This window comes from Macaca mulatta, chromosome X, assembly GCF_049350105.2.
Source record: "Macaca mulatta isolate MMU2019108-1 chromosome X, T2T-MMU8v2.0, whole genome shotgun sequence".
Lineage (NCBI taxonomy): Eukaryota > Metazoa > Chordata > Mammalia > Primates > Cercopithecidae > Macaca > Macaca mulatta.
In genome coordinates, this window is record NC_133426.1 from 142,070,917 (window position 1) to 142,097,694 (window position 26,778).

Below are 26,778 nucleotides of genomic sequence, written 5' to 3' on the forward strand. Positions count from 1 at the left end.
CCTTAATTGTCTTTTTAAATTAATTTTGAGGCCAGGTGCGGTGGCTCACACCTTAATCACAGCACTTTGGGAGGCCAAGGCAGGTGGATCACTTGAGGTTAGGAGTTCCAGACCAGACTAGCCTGGCCAACATGGTACAACCCCGTCCTTACTAAAAATACAAAAATTAGCCGGGCATGGTGGTACACACCTGTAATTCCCACTACTCAGGGGTCTGAGGCACGACACTCATTTGCATTTGGGAGGCAGAGGTTGTAGTAAGCCCAAATCACGCCACTGCACTCCAGCCTGGGTGATGGAGTGCTACTCTGTCTCAAAAATAATAATAACAATAATAAGTTTGAGATCTTCCTGGTTCTTGGTATAAGTGATTTTTTTTTTCCTATACATTTTCAGTATTTTCTTATGAATCTCTGGATCTTACTTAAACCTTCTGTTTTAACTTACTTCCTCTCACACTCTTTTGGAGAAATTGGGAGGTGTTGCCTCATTCATGCCAGGTAGAAGTTCAGGCTCACCACTTGGTCTTCATTGACACCAAAAGGGAGGGGTCTCCTTGTTATTGTTGTGTGCGGGTGGGAGTTCTGGATCCTCCCTAGAATGATACCTTCCTGGCTGGAAGAGGTAGGAATGCTTCATTGTCTTCCACATTTGACCTCTACTGACACCATAGGGGTAGCGGTGACCTCATTACTACTGAGCAGTGGTGAAAGTCCTATGCAACTATTATGGGCTGAGCTATAGGGTCCCATCTTTCGTCTAAATCCAGCCTGCCTTCTAGATTATTCCCTGAAAATTCCTTTAACTAGAGTAGCTGGTCTTCCAGTAGCTATCAGGATATAGAGCACTTTACAATAGCAAGACCCATCCTCTCATCTTTGCCTTTGCTCGTCTTTCAGGTAATAGAGGTCAGATGAAGGCATGACATAATGGTTAAGAGGAATGATTATAGTGTGATCAAGCATTCAGTTCTTTTTTGCCTAAAACCTTCTTTGCTTAAGTTGCCACGTGGTGCCCATCCCCAAACTCCTCAGCACTCTGCCAAGTCAAATCCTGACACTGTCTTCCTGGCCACCTTTTAGTTTGTATCACTCTATTCCTCAAATGTCAAGTGTTTCTTCTGTTTGAAGTGTCTTCTGTCACCAGTAAGATATGTGTGGCATCTGTGCCTGGTCTTCCTTAGCCTATAACACTGAGACTCCAACCTTGCCTAGAGCATGATGACCTAAATTATTTCGGTTGCCCAACAGCCTTCTGGATGTTTCAAGAGTGTCTTCAAGCCAAGCTGAACTCTTACCTTACCATGCTCTTCCTCCTCTCTCCACAGTTTAGTTAGTGGCATCACCATGTCTATGCAGACATCCCACACCAGAAACTCTGGAGGCATCTTTGACTCTTCCCTTGTTCCCTAATCCCATACATTCAGCTAGGGTCCATGCCGATCTTGACTCAGTTCCCATTCTGCCCCCTGGCTTCAAATATCCATCTCCAGGCCTTTCTGTAACCTGTGTTTTCTGAGGAGTATAGGGTTTTTAACACCCTTTGAGGCTGGAGGTCCTTGAGCTCCTGAAGTCCAAACTTGGGATTCCTTGTGAGTTTCTGAAATAAACAAAAACTCAACATTTCCATAATTACTTAATTCTCTGGGTAGTTTAACATCTATAGTGGTTAAGAGTTTGGGCTAGAGGTCATAGCTGCCCAGGTATGAATCTGGCTCTGCTACTTGCTAGTTTCATGACCTTGGGCAAGATACTTAACCTCTCTATGCCTCAGTTTCCTCATTAGTGAAATGGGGATGATGATACTACTTACCTCAAAGGGATTTAGTTGGAATTAAATGAGTTAATACAGTTAAATTGTTTAGAACTTGCCTGGCAAATAATAAGTGCTCAATAAATGTTGTTATTATTTTCGTTATTAATATCTACATTATCTTAGTAGCTCTCGAAGGCACTGCTTTCTTATACTAAGAATATACTGTACGGTTATTGTATAATTTTACAGTTTTAGTGGAGAGGGACAGTTAGTAAAAGGGCAAGTTAAGTTACACAGACTTCATAAGTCCAGAAGCATCACTATATTACTGCATAGTACAGTAATTGTTCATAATAGTGTCCCTTGTTTTCTTTTTATTAATACCAGATTTCAATCAAATTAAGGTCATGAAAGTTTAATTACTTATGCACTAAAACTTACTAGAAAATATAAAACATCTCATTTTCTGGAATAGATAAATGAGGCTTAATTGTATCAATAAGCTACCAGAATCATGTCATTAAGGAGGTCACCAGATTGTTGTAGTTAGCAAGGACTCTTTCCCAATTAGGAAATTAATTTTTCTATTGAGACCTAATAACTGCAGAAATTAGAGCATTTGTAACAAGTTTTTTTTCCTTTTCTTAAATATACCACATTCAATCAACCTGTTCTTTTAAATTCAGAACTGAGGGCTTGTGTAAAAAATAAAATGTAGTTCCATATTAAAACCAGTTATGATCAGGAGGAAGAAAGGGAGAGGTAGGAGGATAGAGAATAGAAGCAGGATACTTTGATGTGTATCAGTCACTATGTATCTGGTGCTTAACAGCTTACACTGGTTTGTTTGTTTTTCATTTTGTATGGGGCTTTCACACATATATTATGTAGTTCCTTAGAATAGTCTTGTGGTAAGGCAATTATCATCTGACCCATTTTATAGATGAAATGGAGGCTTACAAAGGCGATTTCTCCAAACTCACTGAGCTAAGGATGTGGCTGAGCTTGAACTCAAACCCAGGTCTTCCCTCTCTTTGAAGAAAGAAATGGGGAGAAAGGAACTGGAAGAGAAAATACCAGTCATTTTTGAGGTGTTAGCAGTATCATTTTACTTTCATTCATTCTACACTCTCATCACCTCTTCTTTCAAATGTTGATCAGCTAATTGTTCATATGACACCTTTACTGTACCATCCTAGGGAGTCCATGTGAATGGGTATTTAATCCTATGGAAATAATTTGCTGAGCTACAGAGGTAGTGACTAAGGCAGTGTCACACTAGAAGCTCTCTACTCTTAATCTAGACTGCAGAAGATTATCTTTCTTCTCCTGACCCCCATTTTAAAACTCTGGCAGAAAATAATTAGCCTAAACGATCTCCTTGGTGGAATCATTGCACTTGGCATTGTTAGAAATACAAAGAGTATTATATATCTAAAAATTTCTCCAGTATTTATGTTTGTCTGTTAGTTTCCAAAATCTGCCTAATTCCCAACAGACTCCACATAAAGACATGGTATAACAGGATATACCCATGGTCTCTCATTCCTTTCTGTCAGGATATGAATGGTCGTTAAAGGCTCCACTTGCTGCAATGAACCAGAAATATCTTCAAATCTTTAACAAAAGACCTATGTTTTATGACTTTGTAAATTTATTTAAATTTGTTTCAGCAGGAGTGAATAATTTATTATAGCTGTAAAAGGAAGGAAATATGTCACTTTTCTTAACTAAAGTAATTCAGAATTTCAAAGAATAGCCCTATTTGTAAGTAAATTATGCATGTGGGATAGGGATGGTTTTGTCTCTGTAAGTAAAGCATTTTTTAAAAAAAAATAGTAATAAAACCTTAAGACACAAAATAAAGCATGAATTTATAGTGTCTTTGGTACCTATAGTATATGTGGCAGATTCATGTTGATGTCTGGGGATTCCAATTTTTATATTTTTATTATATTAGAAAAAATATTTTTTTCTTACACTTGGAAATAATGAGATGTGAAGGAAATTTTCATGCAGTATATAAAAATGTATTTAGATTATTAAAATAATTAAATTTAAGTGTGAAAAGATAGGGAATGTCTACTTAGGTAAATATTTTTAGTTCAAATACTTTTAGTACATGGTATTCAAGAAATATGTTTAGTTGTTGTACAGAATTTTAAACTTCAACCTAACATCTGTACTTACTTTTAATAGTGCTTTTAGTATCACCCAATGACTTTAGGTCAGTGAGTGGCCTAAAGTTTGGCTCAAAATGTGTGATCATGGAAATTAAAAAATAAAATGAAGAGGCAGGGAAATATGGCTAAACAAAGCATAGACTGATTAAAATTTTTATTTTATTATTTTATTTTATTTTATTATGTTTTTTGAGACAGGATCTTGCTCTGTCACCCAGGCTGGAGTGCAATGGTACGATCACAGCTTACTGCAGCCTCAACCTCCTAGGCTCAAGCAATCCTCCTGCCTCAACCTCCCCAGCTACAGGCATATGCCACCAGACCTGGCTAATTTTCGTTTGTTTTTTTTATAGAGATGGGGGTCTCATTGTGTTGCCCAGGCTGGTCTCAAACTTCTGGGCTCAAGTGATTCATCCACCTGAGCCTCTCAAAGTGTTAGAATTACAGGTGTGAGCCACTACGCCTGGCCCAAAATATAGTTTTAGAGCTTGCTCATCACTGCCTAGAAATTATAGGCTTAGCTTTTGTTCATATATACTTTGTAAAGTCTCTTACCTTGACCTTTCAGCAAAATGTATAACACCCTCTATGTTTAGATGAAATAAATGTTATTCCATCAACCAGTGACCATGGATTGCCCCTGAGGTGAAAATTACTAGAGTTACCAATATGTAAGAGGTTGGGAAAATATTTCAAGTGGATCAAAATCATTGTTTTAGTATTGTATTTCATGTAGCATTGCAGATGAAAGAGGAATATGTAACTTAGGAATTTATTTCATTTTTTAGAAAAAATACTATATATAATTTTGGTAAATAATACAACCACTAAAAAAGATAATCAAATAAACGCCAGTGAAATTTTCATCTACATTAAAAGCTGAAGTTTCTAGATGTGGGTTGCTTGATTATATCTTAGAGCTCAGTACTAGAATGATGTAATATTTTATTTTTCTATTACAGATGACTTGTTTAAAGTTCACAAGCTTAAGCCAAATTTGAAGTGGCGACAGGCTTTTGACAGCTACTTAAAAACTCTGCCTCCGTACTACCTATTAGTATGTATTTGTGTGTATATATGTATTAACTGTATCAATGATGATTCTTGTCACAAAAAATGTTAGTGATCAAAAGCTTTTACTGTTGCAATAAGAGAGATATCTTTTTATTTTACAGATATTTGTGTTGTCACTGTCTTCTCAAATCATGTGTAAGAGTTTGGAGATGTCATGGCGGCACAAAAGAGAACTGTTTTCTCTATTTTATTCCTTTAACTGCCATGGTTATTTTTATAAAACACATCTATGTTTCTCTTATTAAAAGTAACCTTATGAAATTATAATATTGGAATTTAAGAATAAATAGATCCGGATTCATATATTACATCAACTTCCCTTTTTAACTCTAGAAATTCTCAGTATGGGGTTTCCCTCTGGAAAAAGAAAATCTGAAGACATTACAGTTGCCTATTGCCTCTTAAATGTGTCCTAGACACAGCATGAAGTTGGGGAACTGGTGGTGGGAGGTGAAATCTAAACAGATTAAGAAATGACTTGACCTCATTTTGGTTTTTATAATGTGAAGTATTCATGATTTTGAACTGGTGATATAACCTAAATGAAGATTACCAAAATCATTTCAGAGGTTGATGTGACAAACTTTAAGCCAAGTTTCTAGAGGTGAAAAGGCAGAATCTTAAATGGTACCATTGGTGTCACTGGGAGGAGAAATTGGGGTGTGTTACTGTTTACCATGGCAGTAATGGGGCAAACAATAAAATGCAATGTGAAATGATTTGATGATTTGGGAAATAAGATTGAATGCAATTTACTTGTTTGAATTTGCTGTTACTTGCTCTTCTTATCCCACTCTCTTCTGATTTTTTTTACTTTCTGCTCCTGACTTCTCTGCTATTTTCATTGCCACTTTTTAATGTTCCATGTTTGGTTTTATGTGCAGCACCTTGACTTCTAAGAAATGAATCATGTCCCTTTGCCCCTTATAACTGAACTTTGAGTATTTTAAGATTTATTCTATTCTTACTGTTGTGTATTTTGTTTCCTTATAGCCATTAAAGAAAGCACTAAGGATGATGGGAGCTCCAAATCTGATATCAGATAATTTAGATTGTGGACTTAGTTACAGTGTTATCTCTTACCTTAAAAAACTCAGCCAACAGGTAGTATTGGTAAAAACAAACAAACAAAAATCCTTTGCCCTCAGAAGTGCATTTCCTTATTCTTTAGTGTAACTGTAATTTTTCAAATTAAATGTGTATATATCTCTACACTTTATGGATTAGTAATAATGTGATTCTCTATGGCTTCTAGCTTCACCATTAAGCTGCAGTTAAGGGTCTGTCAGTATCATTTGATGCTGTGCCATTTCTCCTTTTGCCTGCCAGTTTGTCCTACCCACAAGCTGGTTGATATGGGGCAGAGGCTTAATAGACTTCTCTCATGGGTCACATTTTGTCTATCTTCAACCTAGTTCCTCCTCAGATCACTCTGGGCTACAGCATCCCTCCTGTTTAGATCAGCACACTGAGGCATGGTGTGATTGAATGACTCGTCTGAGATTAGTTTTCAGGCATGTGAAGGACTTATACTCACATGCTAGCCCTTGGATAAAGAACTATATGCTTTCCCCTGGAGAGTGGGGAGATGAGACCAGTGTTCCTCACACTGGAGGGTGATAGACCCCAAGGGGAGCTGAAGAGTGGAGCTCAGTTTCCTCTCTTCTCACCCTCCACCTGTTCCTCATTTGCCATTATTCACCTTGTCCCTTGCCTGCCCCTCTCTATTAGTACCTCATCCTCCACTCACCGTTCCTTATCATACTTCTCACCTCTACTTAGCCCATTCTTGTAGGATGGAAATATTTGAGAACTACTGAGTTAGAGCTTTACTTCCATATGAATGTGTTACGTTATATGACAAACTAATGTAGCAGTTTTACTTACCTTATGCACAAAGGTATTCCCAGGTAGGGGACAATAGTAGCATTCGCAGTGGTGATAATGCTTCAAGGTGGATGTGTTTGGAAGTTTGGCCTTTAGGAAATGGAGAGTAGTGAGAAAAACATCAGATTTCACCAAAGAACCAAAGTGACTCCACAATTGGGATGCCGACACACCTTGCTAGGAACTGACAACTTAAGTATGGTCTGGAGCTTACCAGCTCCTACCAGTCCAGTGTGCTTATAAGTGCAAAAGAAAGTAAGGGCAACCCCAGATTTCTAATCTACCAAGTATCCCCCTAACCTCCTTACCTCTCTGCTAATAGATTTTTTTGTGGTTGTTGTAAATGTTTTGGTTTGGTTATTTATTTATTTATCTATTGATCTATCGATTTTTTAAAGATTTGATGTTTACCTAAGCCTTTAAGGCTGTGTCACCAAGGTATGGCCACAAGGAAGAATAGTGTACAGATATTTTAATTAATGCAAGTTCTGGGACCTTTTGGGGCACATGTATCATTTTATGCATGAGCTTTCAAGACCATTTAAGGAAACGGACGCTTCATTTTCTCTTATCTCATATTTCATGACTTAAGAATTTTTTAGCGATAATAAGCATAGACTTAATTCCAATAATTAGGGAAAATTAATAAATATCTCTGACCAAACCACAAGAAATCCAAAATTATTTTAGGTTTACCAAACATTGGTGGAATTCCATCTTTCTGAGAAAAAGAGAAGATCATAGCTAATTTATAATAGCTCAAATTACTAATTTAATAACTAGGTCACCGGTGTTTCTTGAGCCATTTCAGATTTATGTAAAACACAAAATATGCCAAATATATATTGCTAGAATACACTCACCCAATATTAATCAATATGGTATCACAATGCCTATTAAGAGGCTTTTTACAAATTATTTACTTGGTAATATCTGTTAAATTAAGCATTATCTTCTAAGACCTTTTTTGGATAGTCCAATATTAGAGATAAATAGTTCAATTTTTTCAGATATAATGCCAATCGATGAATTTTAGCACTAGTTTACATATATAAATACAGAGTCTTAAACCTTTATGTCTGAGTCTGAAATGAACCTGTTCACTTAGACTAGATTTTATCATAACAAAATGTGCTTTTAAATGTCTATGAATGAAATTCTTATTCATGGTTTTTATTCTCTCCATGATTTTATTATAATTTTGACACTAGACGAGAAAGAAAAAAACAAAAACAAACAACAAAAAGCCATATTATTTGTCTTTCCCGCCCCCTATCTGTTTGCTGTGGTAGTGCAGAGAAGCACAGGAAAATGTTTAATTATCCATTTTTCTGTGATTTGTAACTGAAAATTGTTCTGTGGGGTTCTGAAAGTATTATCTTTCTTAAGTAGTAAAAATGGCAGTGGTAATGTAGATTTTTTATAACACATTGTGTACTTTCATTTTAGACCAAACTAGAGTCAGAACGAATACTAGCATCAGTGGGGAAGAAACCTCCCCAGGAAATTGGAATTAAAGTGAAAAATCATTCTGGAGGTGGCATGTCCTTGACTCACAATAAAAATTTTAGAAAACTATTGAAAGAAATCACAGGGGAAACTGCGCTTAGGCTGACAGAATTGAACACCAAAGAATTTGCTGGCTTCCAAATTGGGCTCTTAAACAAGGTAAATTGTGACATAAATAGTTTGTATTTGTTTGAACTTGTCTGATACATTTATGTCTTTCATATTCCTTTAATTTTGAAATAATGGACAATCCTATTTTGGAGTTAGTAGTTAATAATGGACCAGTTTAGGAATTGTCAGCAGATATCAATATGGAATTAAATGGATAAGATTTATTTTGTGGATAACACCCATGAAAGATAAAGGGGAGATGAAGCTGGAGTAGGCAGGGAGAGCTTCCAAGCCACAAAGCTGACCCATCACCTATGAGAGGAATGAGAAATGAAGAAGAATTAGCTGTGAAGAAGCTCAGACATTGGTGTAGCTTGGAGAAAGTCTTGGCCAGCCCACTGGGGACCTCTAGCACCAAGATTTCCCATAGAGGAGGACCACGCTGGGCAGAGCTGGCCAGGCCCTAACACCCTGCCATTCTCTGTTACTGGCCATGGGCAGCCTGGGAAGGGCATGGCCTCAGCTCAGTGCTGCAGCACCCTATGGTACCACAGCAGCGGGAGGCTCTCTGCTAACTGCATTCCTTGCAGGATCAGCCATTGCTTTCCTGAGGGGAGATCCCAGCAGCTTACCTCCCCTCCATGGCTGCCAGATGAATACATCTAGAGTACAAGCAGTGGTCCTGCAAGGCGGCCACAGGTATCAATCTGGGGATTTGGTGTTTTAAATGAAATATTTGAAAAGGGATAGTCCTGTGGCTTTAATACCCTGTAGGTGTGTTACAACGCAGAACAAGGCTAGCAAGTGGAATTTTGCCACTGGGAAAATTCTGCTGTAGTCAGTTGTATTGATATAATGCTCTTCAATAACATTTTAAGAGAGATAAGTATTATATTTCTATATTAAAAGCCTCAGGAATAGCTGAAATTATTTGTTTCATTTCAAATAGGATTTGAAACCTCAGACATACAGAAATGCTTATGATATTCCCCGTAGAGGTCTTTTAGACCAGCTGACCAGAATGAGATCCAATCTGCTGAAAACGCACAAGTTTATTGTTGGACAAGATGAAGGTAAAATAACTGTGAAATACTTTTTTTTTGGAAAATGCCAGGCATGACTTACAGGAAGGTGTTTATTGCATAATGAGTAGGTTATTTTATAGTATTTTAATGTATAAAATACCTGTTTTCACTGAATCCCTATGTCTGTTTACCAGGCACATTTTTTTTTTTTCAAGTTTAAGGGCAAGTGTGCATTAATCAGCACGTACACTCCACTTGCCATGCTTTAGCTATTGTAAGCTTCAAACAACCCCAGGAAATAGATACTGTTTTTATGTCCACTTCATGGACATGGAAACTGAGAGTGAGCATTTTAGTAGTTTGCCCAAGTTTAGCCAGTTGGAAAGCGGCAGAACCTAGATCTATGAGATTTCCCAATCTGCACACCCAAACACTATAACACCCAGCCTACTGTGATAAACTCAGTAGAGAATACCTCATTTAAATGAAAGTAATCAACCTAATGGTATCGAGGATAATTGTGACTATTTACAAATTCCATTTACTCCATTTTGTTTATTTTAAAAAGGCTCACCTGTTTACTAAAATGAGCAAATCTTATTCCGGCCAATTCCCTGAAATTATACACAAAGTTTTGTGTGTAAGAGGGCTTTTCTAGGAAGAGAACCTACAGATTTAATCAAATTCTCAGTGAGTAAGACCTACTAACCAAGATTCTCTGGATGATAAGAGAATGCTATAGAGCCTAGACTCTTTGAAATGCAGAAAATATGTGGTGATTTGAGTTGGGATGGTGGTGTAGGGTCAGCCCATTCTCAAACCTGGTTTGAAGGCAAGGGAGTTGTTCTAATCCTAGCGATGTGAGCCTGTAGGCAGTAGTAATGGTAAGACTAAGTTATGATTGGGGTGAAGAGAGATGATTCTAGATCCTAGAATGCTAGATTCGAGACTTTAAATACTATTTGATGCCAAGACACACTGCTAAACCAAACTATGATGTCTTCTCAAAAGGACCATACGCTTCAGCTATAAGCATCAATTCCTTTTCCTGTGATTTTGCAGATTCCCTTCATAGTGTTCCAGTTGCACAAATGGGTAACTATCAGGAATATCTGAAGACATTGGCTTCTCCGCTACGAGAGATTGATCCAGACCAACCCAAAAGACTGCATACTTTTGGCAATCCATTTAAACAAGATAAGAAGGTAGGATACCTATGCCTATGTCTGCCTAAATTGGGATATTCTTGCTATATAATTATTTTCTTTTTGGCAAGATGAATACAAATCAGAGGTTCTCCATTTGTTTGTTTAAACAATAAAATATGACACCTAGGCTCTTAGTGGGAGCCTCCTGATGCAACAGTGTTTTGGTTGAATAAAGTCAGAGCTGCCATGTATTGGGTACTAGTAGGAGCTGGTGTTTTAAATGATCTCATTTAATGCTCACAACTGTTCTGTAAGACGAATGCTATTGTTTGCCCCTTAAAAGGGAGAAATCAAGGGCTGCAGTGGTCAAATGCCTTACCTGTGACACAGCACATAAGAGCAAGGATTAGAATCCACGTCTTTCTCACTCCAGAGTATATATTCATCCCACCACACACTAATTTCTTTAATATCGAAATCACAGTTTATTTCCTGTTCCCATGGTTCATATTTGTAGTGCTTGATCTAGAAAACGATGAATGCGTCCCTTGAAATATGAAATACTAAGTGATGTTGTTTTACTTGAATGGTCCTACTAAAAATCTAAATGTGGGATGTGTGTGTGTGTATGTGAGTGTGAGAGAGATATACTGACTTACCTATTAAAGCATGAAGACAGATGGGATTATAGCTGCACTCATGGAGGAGACCATTGGTATTAAGGCCCAGACCACACAATAATCTCTTTTGTGACAAGACTAGATTCAGAGGTATTCCACCTCACCTCAATCCTCAATTAAATGGTAGTCCACCTCACCTAAATCCTCAGTTTATCTTTCTGTGCTTCGCTTTCCTCATTTTGTAGCACTGGGGATAATAATTACACCTAACTAGGCTGGACGAGGTGGCTCACGCCTGTAATCCCAGCACTTGGGGAGGCCGAGGCAGGTAGATCACTTGAGGTCGGGAGTTCGAGACCAGCCTGGCCAACATGGCGAAACCCTGTCTCTACTAAAAATACAAAAATTAGCCAGGCATGCTGGTGGGTGCCTGTAATCCCAGCTACTGTAGAAGGCTTAGACAGGCAAATCACTTGAACCCGGGAGGCGGAGATTGCAGTGAACCAAGATCGTACCATTGCATTCCAGCCTCGGCGACAGAGTGAGACTCCATCTCAAAAAAATAAAAAATAAAAAATAAAAATTACACTTAACTAATAGAACTCTGCATGATATTAAATGAGTACATGTACACTGTTTACAACATGAACAGGCATATAGTAAATTCTCAGTGAAAATGTTTTACCCTTTCTGTATTGTTTATGAGTAAAAAATCCTTTGGAAAAGTCATTTAATATGATTTTATTCAAATAATAAGGGCACATGTTCTTGGATTGTCTTTGGACAAGAACAGCTCTTGGCTAGACTTCTACACTGCTGCCTCTCATCTTTTATCTACCCCCAAGAGTGAAAAGCCTCCTCACTGCCTGCCCAGCATCAAAGTGGGCATATTTGAATCCCTGTGAGGCTGCAGACGGGGGAGTTACATTTTCCACCTGCCTGCCTTTCAACATCTACACGTAGCATACTGTACAGTGATAATCAGTGTTGTTTAATGATATGAGTTTGAAGCACAAAAAAGGAAAGTATTTCCCTTATGAAGGGTTGATGCAAAGTGGTTTGTACTTCTCTCATTTTGATTGAATAATGCTGCTTATTTGCATACTTTCTGTTTTATCATTATTGTAGTATGTTTTGCTTGGAACAACATCCTGCATGTTAGTTTCCTCCTTGTTCCATTTAAATTGGATTAAAATTGAGTTGCATTTCTCTAAGAACAAAGTTGGGGTGGGGTAAGGTAAATCTTCGGCCCATGATTAATATTTATATTATATTAATCTGGCATGGGATTTAAAAAAATGAAAGAAAAAAAGACAGTGATACAATGTAAGATTGATTATGTATGCATATTAAGAGTGCTTGCAGTTTTATAATAGTTGCATTTTGGTCTTTAATGAAATACGTTCATTTATGTGTTTTTTAGGGAATGATGATTGATGAAGCAGATGAGTTTGTAGCAGGGCCACAAAACAAAGTGAAACGTCCAGGGGAACCCAGCAGTCCTATGTCATCTAAGAGAAGGCGGAGTATGTCCCTGCTGTTGAGGAAACCACAAACACCACCTACTGTAACTAACCATGTGGGCGGAAAGGGACCACCCTCAGCCTCGTGGTTCCCATCTTATCCAAACCTCATAAAACCCACCCTTGTACATACAGGTATAGAGTAGTGGTTGTGATTTCCTTATGGCTCCTAGAGGACTAAAACGCTAAACAATTTTATTTTCCTTTCTGTATTCCTTCCTTTATGTTCAGTTTGTGTTCATTAAGTAAGCCATTACTAAATCATCTATGTGGTAGGTACAATAATCCCCACAGAGAGCAGAGAACCTGTTTCAAGGATCTCAATCTACATAAGGTGAAAAAATTATATAGTAATTAACAGTGATGAATACATTGCTTAGCAAGTAAATATCACAGTAATTAATGGAGAAATGGAAAGAGGTGAGCATGTTTGCTGCGACCTTTTGTAGTGGCTGCAAGGGTGAGGAGGGTAAAGCAGGTTTCCCTGGCAGTAGGGGCAAGAGTGGATCTGCACTTGCTCTTTGTGTTATCACCACCTATGCATGCTCTAACCCAGTGCAGTCTGGTATCTGCCTCCTTGACCCCACTGAAACATTCTCATCAAGGTCACTAGTGTCTGCAGCACATTGCCATTCCTTCTCTGCAGCATTTGACACAGTTATTCACTCCCTCCTCCATGGGTACGTTGGGTTCTCAGACACCATAAGCTCATAGCTTTCTTTTCCCTCTAATAGCAACTCCCTTTCATCCTCTTTTTCTGGTTTTGCCTTTTCTTTCCACCTCTAAATATCATAGGGCCTCAAAGCTCAATCCTGGGACCTCTCCTATTCTTCACTGCACTCTCTTCCTAGGTGACCCCATGCAGTCTTGGGGCTCTAAATTTGATCTATGTTTCAACAACTCTGATATTTATATCTCTAGAATATTACTTGCTCCTCAATTTCAGAATCAGACTTACTTGTGGACATACATCTCCACTTAGGTGTCTAATAGACAAATAAAACTCAGTAAGTTTCATGAGTTTCAACTGAACTCTTGAACTTGCCCCTCTCCAAAACAGCTCTACTTATAGCCTTCCACATTGCAGATAATGGCACCATCCAGATATGTGCCAGTAAAGCTTTAACATCTGTCAGGGTTGAGGAGCATAGAAAAGCTCTAGATTGTAGTGTTTGCAGATTTCCTTTATGTAAATAATGCTAATATTTATCAATGTCAAGCGATCAACCTGAGATCATTGAACCAGAGTCAGGAAGAATGCTCTGGAGGGCAGTTGTGCCCTGACTCCTGCCACACTTCAGCACTATTTACCCAGTGGTTCAGGTGACAAACCGTAGAGTCATCATGATTTTTCTCTTATTCTTCCCTCTCTTTGATACCTTTCACAAGTTCAGGAAACTTGATGTTCAACATCCCTAAATCCCACTATTTCTCTCTATCCCTCCAGTGCACACTGCTGTGACCTCTCACCATGCTAGTACAATACCTTCTTATCTCAGCTTCATGTTTCTAAACTAGCCCCCATCTATCATATACTCTCTAACCCTGTGGCCAGATAATTATGTCCACATGTATATCACATCATGCCATGTTGCTCCTGAAAACCCATTCTCAACTCTCCTAAGCACTCAGAAAGGACCCTGAACCAGCTTTAGTCTGCAAGACTGCACAGCCTGGCCTCTGTCATCTTCTCCTAACACGGGAGCCCCTGGGGCTCCCTCTGCTGCTGTCTCCCAAAGGCCTGTAGATGGCTTCCCCAACACCAGCCCAATGCTGCTTCTTTCATTTGCTCATTCTGCATGTACTGTCTGACTGCCCCATGAGGATGTGAGCTCCACAAGGGCAAGGGAACGTTGCTTTCGGGCTGTTTACTGCTGATCCCCAGCTCCCGACACACTGCCTGCCACAGACGATGAATAAATGAAAGAGGTGTCACATCTGGAGTGAAAAGAAAGTCACTTTTCTGACACAGAAAAGAAGAATTAGAAAGATAATACACTAAAAGGGATTTTTGGTGATGGAGTGTGTTATAGAACTTTCAGCACTAATGGCCGCCTCTATTTTCTCAGAATGTATTTGATGTAAAGAGGAGGCAGCTTGTGGTGTATCCAAGTTGTCTGGCTTCCAGCTCAGTAAAGCATGGCAGGTTGTATGTGAATTTGAGAAGTCATGAAATAAAGTGAGACTTGCTGTTTTCAACTTGTAAAGCATAACAAGCTGACACTAACGCATGAGTACCAGGGATCTGTGAATGTGTGTTTAGAGTTGTACTGTCTTACTTGGTTTCCATATGTATTCATAGGGCCAGAAAATAAGAGGTGGTTTTATTGTATTATGTGTCCTGGCCTCAATTTGAGGGGTCTCAGATCGCCACCTGGTATATCCTCCTGCTTTATGAGATAATTTCCTAGAAATCGAGCATCAGAGGGATATACCTGTGGGGCTGACATAATACACTTACCTCACAGCTCAACCTCTTCATTTGGTTTCCAGATGCTACTGTCATTCACGATGGCCATGAGGAGAAGATGGAAAATGGTCAGATCACACCTGATGGCTTCCTGTCAAAATCTGCTCCATCAGAGCTTATAAATATGACAGGAGATCTTATGCCACCCAACCAATTGGATTCTCTATCTGATGACTTCACAAGTCTCAGCAGAGATGAGCTGATTCAAAAACCTGGTATTAACGCATTTGTAGGAGGAGCCAAAAACTGCAGTCTCTCTGTTGATGACCAAAAAGACCCAGTAGCATCTACTTTGGGAACTATGCCAAATACATTACAAATCACTCCTGCTATGGCACAAGGAATCAATGCTGATATAAAACATCAATTAATGAAGGAAGTTCGAAAGTTTGGACGAAGTAAGTAGTGAAAGAACGTCTATCAATAATGCACCAGGAGGTCTCTCTCATTCTATGATTCACTATAGATTCAAACTACCCCTTGAGGTACACTGGGGGCAATATTGGGCTTTCACATAGTTTAAGGCAATTCCTCTTGCTTTAGCTAAAAAGGTACAGTATATATTTTCCTGTTTTTTCCCCTTATTTCTTGTAATGTTTCCTTTTGCTGCCATAACATGTTACCAAAAGATTCCTAGCTTAAAACAATACAAATTATTATCTTACAGTTCTGGAAGTCAGAATTCTGAAATTATTTTTGCTGGGCCAAAATAGTGTTGGCAGACCAGCATTCCTTCTGCTAGTTCTAGAGAGGATTTCTTTCTTTGCCTTTTCGAGCTTCTAAGGGCCATCTGTATTCTTTGGCCCATGGCCCCTTCCCTCCATTTTCATGAAAACACCCTTAGCACTTTTTCTCCTCTCTGACCTCTGCTCCTGTCTTTACATGTTTTCTCTCTGACCTTAACTCTACTGTTTCATCTTATAAGGACACTTGTGCTTACATTGGGCCCACATGCATAAACTTGGATAATCTCCCCATCTCAAGATCCTTAACTTAATTACACCAGCAAAGTAAAGTCTTTTTTGCCATATAAGGTAACATATTCACAGGTTCCAGGGATTAAAATGTGGACAATTTTAAGCAGCTGCTATTCAGCCTGCTACGTTTGGTTAGTGTTAACAAGAGTTGCCCTAGTAGATGCATGCAGATATTTTGATCCGAATGTTTAAAATACAAACTACATCTAACTTTCCACTTACAAAGAACAATTACTAAGGATGTACAATAGTTAAATTTTATTTCCCCTTCATCTTTATAAAAATACTGAAGTTTTTTAAATATCTTCAGAATATGAAAGAATTTTCATTTTGCTTGAAGAAGTGCAAGGACCTCTGGAGATGAAGAAACAGTTTGTTGAATTTACCATCAAGGAAGCTGCAAGGTGGGTAAAAACAGGAACTCTTCAGTTTTTCATTTTTGTTTTTAGAGCAGTAGGGCCCAGTGCAGGACAAAGAGAGGAATAGGCTCTGCCTTGCTTTTTTCTCAAACCCTGGCCCTCACTCATAGTTAAGGTTGTCTCCAGAAGTATTTGGGTTTATGTTACCTGAACTCAACTCATTCATCCTTCTAGTTTTATCGTAGTCTCAGGTAGGCTTGGGCCCTCAATTGCCACTATTGGTACTTGCTCTAAACTGTATCTTTCCATGAGGACAATCTTTATATTCCTATGTAGATTGTAAGCTTCACTTTGTATCCCACACAGTGCCTTGAACATCATGAGTACTTTAAGTATCTTTTGGTTAATAAAATTTCTCTTTATTCTCAGGTTTAAAAGACGAGTCCTAATTCAGTACCTCGAGAAGGTACTAGAAAAAATAGATTCCCACCACCTTCTCAGCAACATTAATCACATCAACAACAGATCGTCATGTTAGTGCAAAGACCAATGAGAAAAAAATGACAAGTTTTCTGTGCTGTAGGATGGAATGGGATATTGTTGAAGCCTCCAGAAATGTTTGAGTCAAGGGAATTGCCTTCCAGATGCTAAGAAGAGCAGTGGGGCTTTTGAATTTTATGATTATCTGGCAGTGAAAGCTGGGCTTTTGCCTTAATAATTTTTTTAAGTATGAATTGTTTTGTTTTTCTCAATTGAGGAAGGTGATGTTATTAATTCAGCAGGCTAAATTCAGTAAACACCGCTGCCCCTACCGCAGGTAATGAGAGGTCACTCTTTTGAACTTTGCCATTCCAGGCATTCTCAGAGTGGCTAGGGGCCACCTGCAAGTGGAGCGCAACTTAGTGCTCTTACTGTGTCCTTCAGAAAGAATAGGTGTACAGAAAAGAAATGGCAATCTTATGTGTGCTGAACAAAGTTTTCAACAATGCCTAGTTGTGCCTTTTAAACCATGCAATATTCAGGATAGTTTGAATCAAAGAAGTAAGAAGCTGCTATTCGGGTAACTTATTTCTCTGTGGGAAGGGGCAGGGAGAGTCACCAAACAATCTACCTCCAACTCTCTTCTCTTTTGTCTAGAGACATTACAAAGTGCACTTGAGGCTGCCCCCAACCTCTGACATTTGTTCTTGCATGTGATGATAGAAAGTCTTCAGATGGACTTATACATTCTGTGCTTTGGAAGCACAAGAAGAACAAAAAAAGTGTATATTTCCTTTAATGTTTATACAAAGTTTATATGGAGCAGTATTGTTATGTTTGTATGAATTTGCAAAAATTAAAGTGTACAAAGAGATTTTGACTTTGCATATATAAAATAAATCATTTTATTGATTTTCACAAGTTCATTAATGCTGGATAAATTTCTAGTTATATGTTTCTTGTGATTTGTTATTCCTTTCAGAAAAAGAGCGTATGCTGTTAAACAAGATGTTAACATAAGGATTTAAACTTCAAAACATCACTCACAGAATTGAGTGATGTTAGTGAAAATGGCAGAGTAGAGTACCCTGGGGACTAGTCACTTTCAAGAAACATGGAAAACACTGGAAAAAAAACCCTGTCAGAATCAAGTTTTATTGGAACTGTAGAATACAGTAAAAGGTTTACAGCAACCAAGTCAATCCTGAATTAGGAGAGAAGTCATTGAAACATGGTAGGATTGCTTTTTGGCATTTCGACCCACCCTTGGAATGGCCGAGTACAAAAGAAATTTGAGGCCAGGTGCAGTGGCCCACATCTGTAATCCCAGCACTTTTGGAAGCCAAGGTGGGAGGACCACTTGAGCCCAGGAGTTCAAGACCAGCTTGGGCAACATGGTGAGACCCCATCTCTCCAAATATATGTATTTTTAATTAGCTGGACATGGTTATATGCAACTGTGGTCCCAGCTACTCAGGAGGCTGAGGTGGGAGGGCTGTTTGAGCTCAGAAGGTGGAGGCTGCAGTGAGCTATGATCACACCATTGAACTCCAGCCTGGGCAACAGAGCAAGACCCTGTCTCAAATAATAATAATAATATATACAGACTGACCTCTGAAATGGCATGGCTGTTTACTTCCCACCTTCCTACCCATCTCAAACAAAGAGGGAGTTTTTGCATTTTCTGTTCCTGGTTGCAAAACACAAAAGAAAATGGAAAAATAATTTGTGTGCATTTATGATATGCTTGCTCCTTTGAGACTCTCAAACAGCCAGCACCATCCCTTCCCATAGCCTGCTAGGAGCCAGGATGGCTTCCCAGTGCCTGTTTCTTGACCATTTTCATTTAAAAGCACTGTGAGTAGTATTAGCTTTGCCTTCTCTGCCACAAGAGAGAAAGCCTGGTCAAGAGGTGTGGTTTTGGATGCAATAAGTCCACTGCTTCTTGGAGACGTTCCTGGACATATTCATTCGTGTCTTTCCTGGGTCCTTGGAGTAGTTGGTCAGGATGGACTTCCACTCAGTCGACGGGCCTTGGCCTGATTCATGGTGGTCCCAGAGACCTCAGCCCTCTGTGTTGGGCTGGAAGCCCAGAATGGTGTACAGTTCCTCCGGCATGAACCCCAGCAAGTTTTGGAGGTCACACAAAAAGCAGCACATATAGCAGTTTCCTGACATCTTATGGAGGATGTTCTTGTCCTAATAGTAGTGTAAACCCAGGCTTAGCTTCTAGTAGTTCATCTTGGGCTTATTTTTCCTGATTCCCCACTGGCAGGAAACATTGTCAGGGTTGGCAAGTTTAAACTCCTACCTGTCCCTATTCCAGCTGATGAAATGACTGGCAAGACTGTCTTAACAAAAATTCCAGGAGAAACTGCCGCAGGTGAACAGGTCCACTTTCTGTGAAGCCGGACAGCACAGCCACAGGTATAACTGGTTTGCCTTGCTCCACCGGGTTGCTCCTCTCTTGGATGTAATCCTTGAAATGCACAGTCAATTTTTTGAGGCAGAGAGACTGGCTGCAGTTTTCTTTGAAGCTCTCGAAAAAAGGAACCTGCTGCGCATCCAGTAAGGATGACTGGCTGTTCCAGGTGCCTGAGCTCTCAAAGCTGTCTGCTTCGTGATTTAAACGTTTAAAAAAAGCAGACAGCTTTAAATGTCTGCACCATTCTCAGGGGATTTGTGGTCTTTAGGCTTCCCAGAATTGTTGGTGAGCAAATTCAAGTTGCCTAAAAAGTCCTGACTGATGGAGCATATTTGAGGCTGACAGAGCTGAGCTGAGACTTGGAGAACATCTGAAACTCCTGTTCAGAGCTGGGCATGCTGGTTGCAGAAGCTGGACACATGCCATCCAGGAGGCTGCCTTCGGGGTAATTGTGTGTTTGCATACCATAGGGTACCTGCTTTATGCCAAAACCTAACGTATTGTTAAACCAATGAGGAATTGAGTTCAGGCATGAATTTTCTTTATATTGATCTTTTGTCTTTTCTTGGTTTTCTTCGGTCATCTGGTCCAGATGTTCCCAGAAAATGTCATCCACAAAGTCAAATACCAGCTCCAGAAAGTACTCCTTGCCAAGGTTATACAATACCTGGCCACTCATGTTAAGCCTCTGGAGATTCACGTTCACCAGACTGAACTTGTTGGTAGTGCAGAGAAGCCACCGGCATACTTGCTGCTCACTCCACAGCCAGGGTTTCTTTGGAATGCCAAAGCACTTTTTCTCCTTTTTGAAGCCACTGAAGGTAGCTTTTAAAGCTTGATTCATCACAGCCTTGCTATACAGAGTTAACAAGGGCAATGTACAGTTGGCAAGTCATGAGAAATTGAGTCCAAGCCTGTTGGCACTTCTTACAGTGTTTGCTTTTTATTTAGAGAGTGAAAAACAGCAAACAGAGACCCATAAAAAGTGTCAAAACCTGGCTGGTGCCTCAGTGTCCCTCCGTAACTGTTAGCCACAGGGGCTATGTGGTCCATATTCTTGATTCTAAAATCATTCATTGTGCTACTGCAGGCAAGTCCGGTGCATGACCGGGGTGGTGGCTGCTCAGGGCCCATGGCTGCTCGGTGTGCAATGTGTTAGAGCACACAGGTGCAGGCATGGGGCTGGACAAGAGACAATCAGGGAGGCTGGATGCAGGCCAGATGGCTCCCAGCACTCAGGGCTGGGGTGACACCATGCTCATCCGCCACTGGAGCAAGTAACTAGCCCGTCCCCCATGTGGCATGCTCTTCAGCAGTGGGGGAAGGAGGGAGGATGGATGGCTGAGGGAAAACGGAAGGGGGGAGAGGAAGGAAGAGGGGAGGAGAGAGAGAAGAGAAGAAGGGAGGAAGGCAGGAGGAGGGGCCAATAGCAACTTTGATCAGGCAAAATAAACAGTCAGTGAACTTGAAGATAAGTTGATTGAAATTATCCAGTCTGAGGAGTAGAAAGAAAGGAGAATTAAGAAGAATGAACGTAACTTAAGAGACTTATGGGACATCATCAAGCCTAACAACATATATACAATAGGATACCCAGAAGGAGAGGAAGCAAAGTAGCATAAAGAATATTTAAAGAAACATTGGCCCCAAACTCCCAAATTTAATAATAGACATGAATCTACACATGCCACAAGCTCAAGGAATTCTAAGGGAGATAAACAGATCCACACTGAAAAGCATTATATCAAACTGTTCAAAGACAAAGAGAATCTTGAAAGCAGTGAGAGAGAAATTACCTGTCAGAAAAGATCCTTACTGAGATTAACAACCAATTTCTCATTAGAAGCAATGAAAGCCAGAAGGCCATGTAATTACATATTTAAAGTGTTACCAGGAGAAAATGCTGCTTTCTGTAAAGAATGGGGTCTTTAAATGCAAGGGATTCCCCCATTGAACATGGAACAGAAATACTGCATCTTTTAGAGGCTGTGCATGATCTTAAGCAAGAGGATCAAGACATCAAAAAGGAAAAACGATCAGAGACATCAAAAAGGAAACTCCTAGTCTCATTGGACAATGCAAGGGCTGGCAGGGAAGATAGGATGGTAACTATGGAAGCTGTAGCCCAGCTGGCCTTATTCCTCTCTGCCCATTCTCTTCATTTTATTTTACTTTTTATTTTTTTGAGACGGAGTCTCACTCTGTCACCCAGGCTGATCTGCAGTGGCCTGATTTCGACTCACTGCACCCTCCTGGGCTCAAGTAATTCTTCTGCCTCAGCCACACGAGTAGCTGGGACTACAGTCACATGCTATCATGCTGCTAATTTTTGTACTTTCAATAAAGAAGGGGTTTGCATCCAGGCTGATCTCGAACTCCTGGCCTCAATTGATCTGCCCGCCTTGGCACCCCAAAATGCTGGATAACAGGCATGAGGCAGCATGCCCATCCCATTCTTTTGGTATAAATTCATCCTATACTATACTACACTAAGAAATAGCATGGGCTAAAGAAAATCAGAGGAGCCTAACACTTGAGGGTTGGTGGCTCGTAGGCCAAAAGCTCTTGCTTCCTTAGTCCCATAGTGGCAAATTGTCAAAAATTTACATAATTCCATCCATATGGGCAGGATGCTACAACCACCTGGATATACCATAACTTTACAGGTACAGGCCTGACAGCCACAATAAAAAAGGTCACTCTGGCCTGTGAACTTTGCTCTCAAAATTACCTTGGGGGAAAACGAACAACAACAACCAAAAAAACAAGGGCCGGGCGAAGTGGCTCACGCCTGTAATCCCAGCACTTTGGGAGTCCGAGGCGGGAGGATCATGAGGTCAGGAGTTTGAGACCAGCCTGGCCAACATGGTGAAACTCTGTCTCTACTAAAAATACAAAAGTTAGCGGGGCATGGTGGCGCATGCCTGTAATCCCAGCTACTCGGGAAGCTGAGGCACGAGAATAGCTTGAACCCGGGGAGGCGGAGGTTGCAGTGAGCTGAGCTCACGCCATTGCACTCCAGCCCGGGTGACAGAGTGAAACTCCATCTCTGGAAAAAGAAACAAACAAACAATGATGATGAGTACTGGCAAATTCGGTGCACCCAAATACCCACTTTCAGGTTTTTAAATATCTTTTAGTTTTTGTAGACACCATTCTCGAATGGGTAGAAGCTTTCCCCACCAGAACAGAGAAAGCTACAGAAGTGGCCAATGCACTGCCAAAAGTGGTCATAGCAGGATTTGACCTCCCCTGCTCCTTGCAAAGCGACAAAGGACCCTGTTTTCCTGCAACTACAACCCAATAGATAGCCCAAGCTTCGGAAATTAAATATCATCTCCACTCCTCATGGAGGCCACAATCCACCAGCAAGGTTAATAGGACTAATCAAACTTTAAGGCAGACCCTGGCAAAACTGTGCCAGGAAACTTCTGAGTCGTGGTACTCTCTGTTGCCTATAGCCCTCATGAGAATACGAGTGGCATCCAAAGAAAAGACAGAACTTAGTCCTTTGGCAATAACTTCTGGGAGACCCTTCCTTACCTTAGACCTGTTTATCAAACTGGAAACCCAATCTACTATACAGTATAATCAAAATCTAAGCCAGGGACCAGGTGTGGTGATTCATGGCTGTACTGTCATCACTTTGGGAGACTGCAGGGGGCGGATCACTTGAGGTCAGGAAATCGAGACCGCATGGTGAAACCCCTGAAATACAAAAATGAGCCAGGCGAGGTGGTGGGCCTGTAATCGCAGCTACTCAGGTGGCTGAGGCGGGAGAATCTCTTGAACCTGGGAGGCGGAGATTGCAGTGAGCCAAGATTGCACCACTGCACTCTTTCCTGGGAGATAGAGTGACACTCTGCTATCCAAATAAATAAATAAATAAATAAATAAATAAATAAATAAATAACAAAAATAAAAAATCTAAGCCCAGTACATCAGGCTATCCAGGAATACAGCAATACAGTGCTGCCCTCACCTGGACAAACGAAAAACATCCCGCAAGTCCTCCCTGGAGATTGGCTCCTATCAATAACTTGGAAGGAAGGTCCCCTGGGCAATCGACTTCTTCCTAAATGGAAGGGTCTTAGCAAGTACTACCAACCACCGCAATGGCTGTCAAGTTTCAAGAAATAGCAAGTCCGGCTCATATGACCAGAATTTAACTATGCAATAAATCTTTACAGGAACCAGAGTAGCTACTAATTACACCTGCCAACCCATAGAGACTCTAAAATTTCTATTTAAAAACACAATTCCACATAAAGCCAATCTGAAAGAAAAGTAACATCTGCATTTTCTTGGTACTTGCCTGCCATACACTAAGGGCTTTTAGAGACACTGGCATGTCTGCTGGGGAAGTAATTAACCATACTGTTAGACTACTAAACTTAACTCAGGCCTGGGCGCCATGGCTCCCACCTGTAATCCCAACACTTTGGGAGGCCGAAGCGAGCGGGTCTTTTGAGGTCAGGAGTTCAACACCAGCCGGACCAACATGGGAAAACCTCATCTCTACTAAAAATACAAAATTAGTGGAGCGTGGTGGCACATGCCTGTAATCCCAGCTACTTGGGAGGCTGAGGCAGGAGAATTGCTTGAACCCAGGAGGTGGAGGTTGCAGTGCGCTGAGTTTGTGCCATTGCACTCCAGCCTAGGCTACGAGAGTGAAACACCGTCTCAAAACAAAAACAAACGAACAAACAAAAACTTAACCTTGTTGACTTTGCATAAATACCAAAATTTGGGGATATGCCAGATGTGGGCCGTTATAAGACTGGCCTGGCATCCTAGCACATCTCCAGGGACAAACTCATTGGCCCACAGAATGGGGATATCAGGCCCAACAGTCAATACACATTATTAACTTCCATGGGAATCTGGAAGCATTAGCTATTGTCTGCTTTGCTCCCTTTAAAAATGCCAGTCATTAACATATTTTAAGCTTTAACTTTTGGTCCGATTTTGTTTAAAATGCTGATTTCTTACTCTCTTCCTTACAGCAATTTCAGGTCCACATGGTGGTTTTGAAAGGCTTTCAACCTTGGTCTCCTAATGAGCTACCTCACTTCTTGCCCACCAGTCCCGTGAACTACATGGTTCACACCGCGTTAGATCAGGCAGGAAGAGACTTTAGGGCCCAGGCTAGGTAGGGACAACGCCCCACTCAGCAGGAAGCAGCTTCAGAAGAAATGACCTAGCCCCTCCACCTCCCATATGATTATAGGCCCTAAGATCTCTTAGAGGGGAATTGAGGCAGGGTAGGCAGTCAAGGAAGTGACCATGGCCTTGGCACGCAGCAACCGTAGGGACCGTACAGCCAACACAATAAGCCTCAGCATTCACATTGCAGTTAAGCTCATTCAAGCAAAGCTATCTTCAGTAGAGAATTTCCTCTGTAGAGAGATGCGCACTTTGATTTTACCCATCCTCAAACTGACCCTTTGCTCATTGTAAATAGTAAAAAACACACCCCTGGGTGGAGATTTAAAATGCTAATGAGACATGTGATGTATGACCAAGCATGGATGGGCATGTGCACCCAGAGGACCACCCAGAACATGTTTACTAGTAACACATCTTCCCACCTCCTTATGAATAATCATGTAAGACTCCCATAAGGGGAGTTTCCCCAGTAATAGTCAACGCTGTCTCATCCTTACGAGCAGCCAGCCCTGAATCCTCTTTGTCACTCTCAGGGTGTATTCTGCAGCTAACTTTCAAAATATTCTTTTTTCTTTGCAATAAATTACAATATGCTACATCTCCTTTCCTGTGTGCCTCTTGTTTAAATTCATTTAAACTAAGAAAGCAAGAACCAATGTCTCAGAACAGCCGTCAACAACACCCCAAAATATTCTACCACTTTTGCTGATTTCATCACCTTCTGCAAACCATCATCTATTAAGCTATGAGTCTGCATATACATACCATAATACACCTCCATTTTGGAAAAGCATTATGCTGGAACAGGAAATTCTCATATTTCCAAATTCTATTTCAATTCTTCCAACCTGTGAACCCCCTTTTTTGAGTTTCATACATCAGATTCTCTCACATTACTGCTAAAAATTATTTACAGAGAACCAGATAAAGACATATATTATTTGGAATAAACTTTTTTTTTTTTTTTTTTTTTAGACAGGGCCTCGCTTGTTGCCCAGTCTGGAGTGCACTTTTGGGATCACAGCTCACTGCAGCCTCGATCTCTTGAGCTCAAACAATCCTCCTACCTCTGCCTCCTGAGTAGCTGGGACTACAGGTGTGCATCACCACACCCAGCTAATTTTTGTATGTTTTGCAGAGATGTGGTCTCGCCATGGTGTCCAGGCTGGTCTCATACTCCTGGGCTCAAGTGATCCTCCCGCCTCAGCTCCCCAAAGTGCTGGGATTACAGGTGTGAGACACCGTGCCCGGCCACACACCTGTCTTTTAAAAATTCTCCAGTCATTATATGAATACATTAGAATCTGCATGTTGTTCTTGGTCTTCTCCATATTTTTTCTAGTAAACCCCTTTTGTTTCATTAGCTCAATCTCAAGTCCACGTGTTTCTGAAATATCTAACACTCCTCTTCAATTTCTTCTCACAATTTCAAAAAGTTTCCTTAGTTTTCAGTGGATTTGAGGGGAACTATATTCTAATAATGTCAATGATAGGAAAACATTTATTTTCATTAGCTGCAATACTTTCTTCTAGTCAACTCATAACTGAGTGACTCCTGTAATTTTGATGAATTTCCACATGCATTGTACTTCATTATTGAACATTATACCACTTACCTTTGATGCCTTAACTGTCTAAATAATTTTAGCATAATTTACAAAAATATTTACTTTTAAATGATATAGTCCGTGTAGAGTAAATGTGCTCTTTCACACACAATCAAGTAATTTATATTAATTATGGATACTTGTGTGATTTAAAATATTTATTTATTACACCGATGTACATAAAAATTTATATAAAGATAAAAAATAAATAGTTATAAAGAGTAAAAAAGTTTCACACCAGGCTTCTGAACAAACCTGACTTTTAAAAACTCTTGAAAATTAATTGTTTAAAAATGAAGTGAACACCAGTGTAATTTTCATAACTGCCTTCAGTGAATAAAGTACAAAAGTTTCTTGATAATTGCTATTTTCCTAGGAAAGAACACTTTTTTAGAAAATGTTTGATATTTGATGAAATTCCATTTCTGAAAAGTCAAATATTTTAATGAATAAAAT

General features: G+C 40.0%; 1 protein-coding gene and 1 pseudogene across 12 annotated transcripts in view; one reads left to right on the forward strand and one right to left on the reverse strand.

Annotated features, from left to right (window-relative positions):
- The window catches only part of INTS6L (integrator complex subunit 6 like), a 62,807-nt gene extending 44,760 nt beyond the window's left edge, over positions 1-18,047 (forward strand). The window contains exons 10-20 of one of the 12 annotated variants that reach the window (XR_013412575.1): positions 4,901-4,995; positions 5,114-5,147; positions 6,006-6,116; positions 8,349-8,567; positions 9,469-9,592; positions 10,607-10,749; positions 12,736-12,970; positions 15,329-15,703; positions 16,593-16,686; positions 17,071-17,107; positions 17,779-18,047. Coding sequence is in view for 8 of the 12 variants with exons in the window: in XM_015128223.3 (XP_014983709.1) it covers positions 4,901-4,995; positions 6,006-6,116; positions 8,349-8,567; positions 9,469-9,592; positions 10,607-10,749; positions 12,736-12,970; positions 15,329-15,703; positions 16,593-16,686; positions 17,071-17,179 (1,505 nt within the window). In the remaining 4 variants the exon portion in view is untranslated. 12 annotated transcript variants of the gene reach the window in all.
- Positions 18,048-19,185: 1,138 nt separating this feature from the next.
- On the reverse strand, positions 19,186-21,256 carry LOC100423897 (protein C-ets-2 pseudogene; annotated as a pseudogene).
- Positions 21,257-26,778: the final 5,522 nt, after the last annotated feature.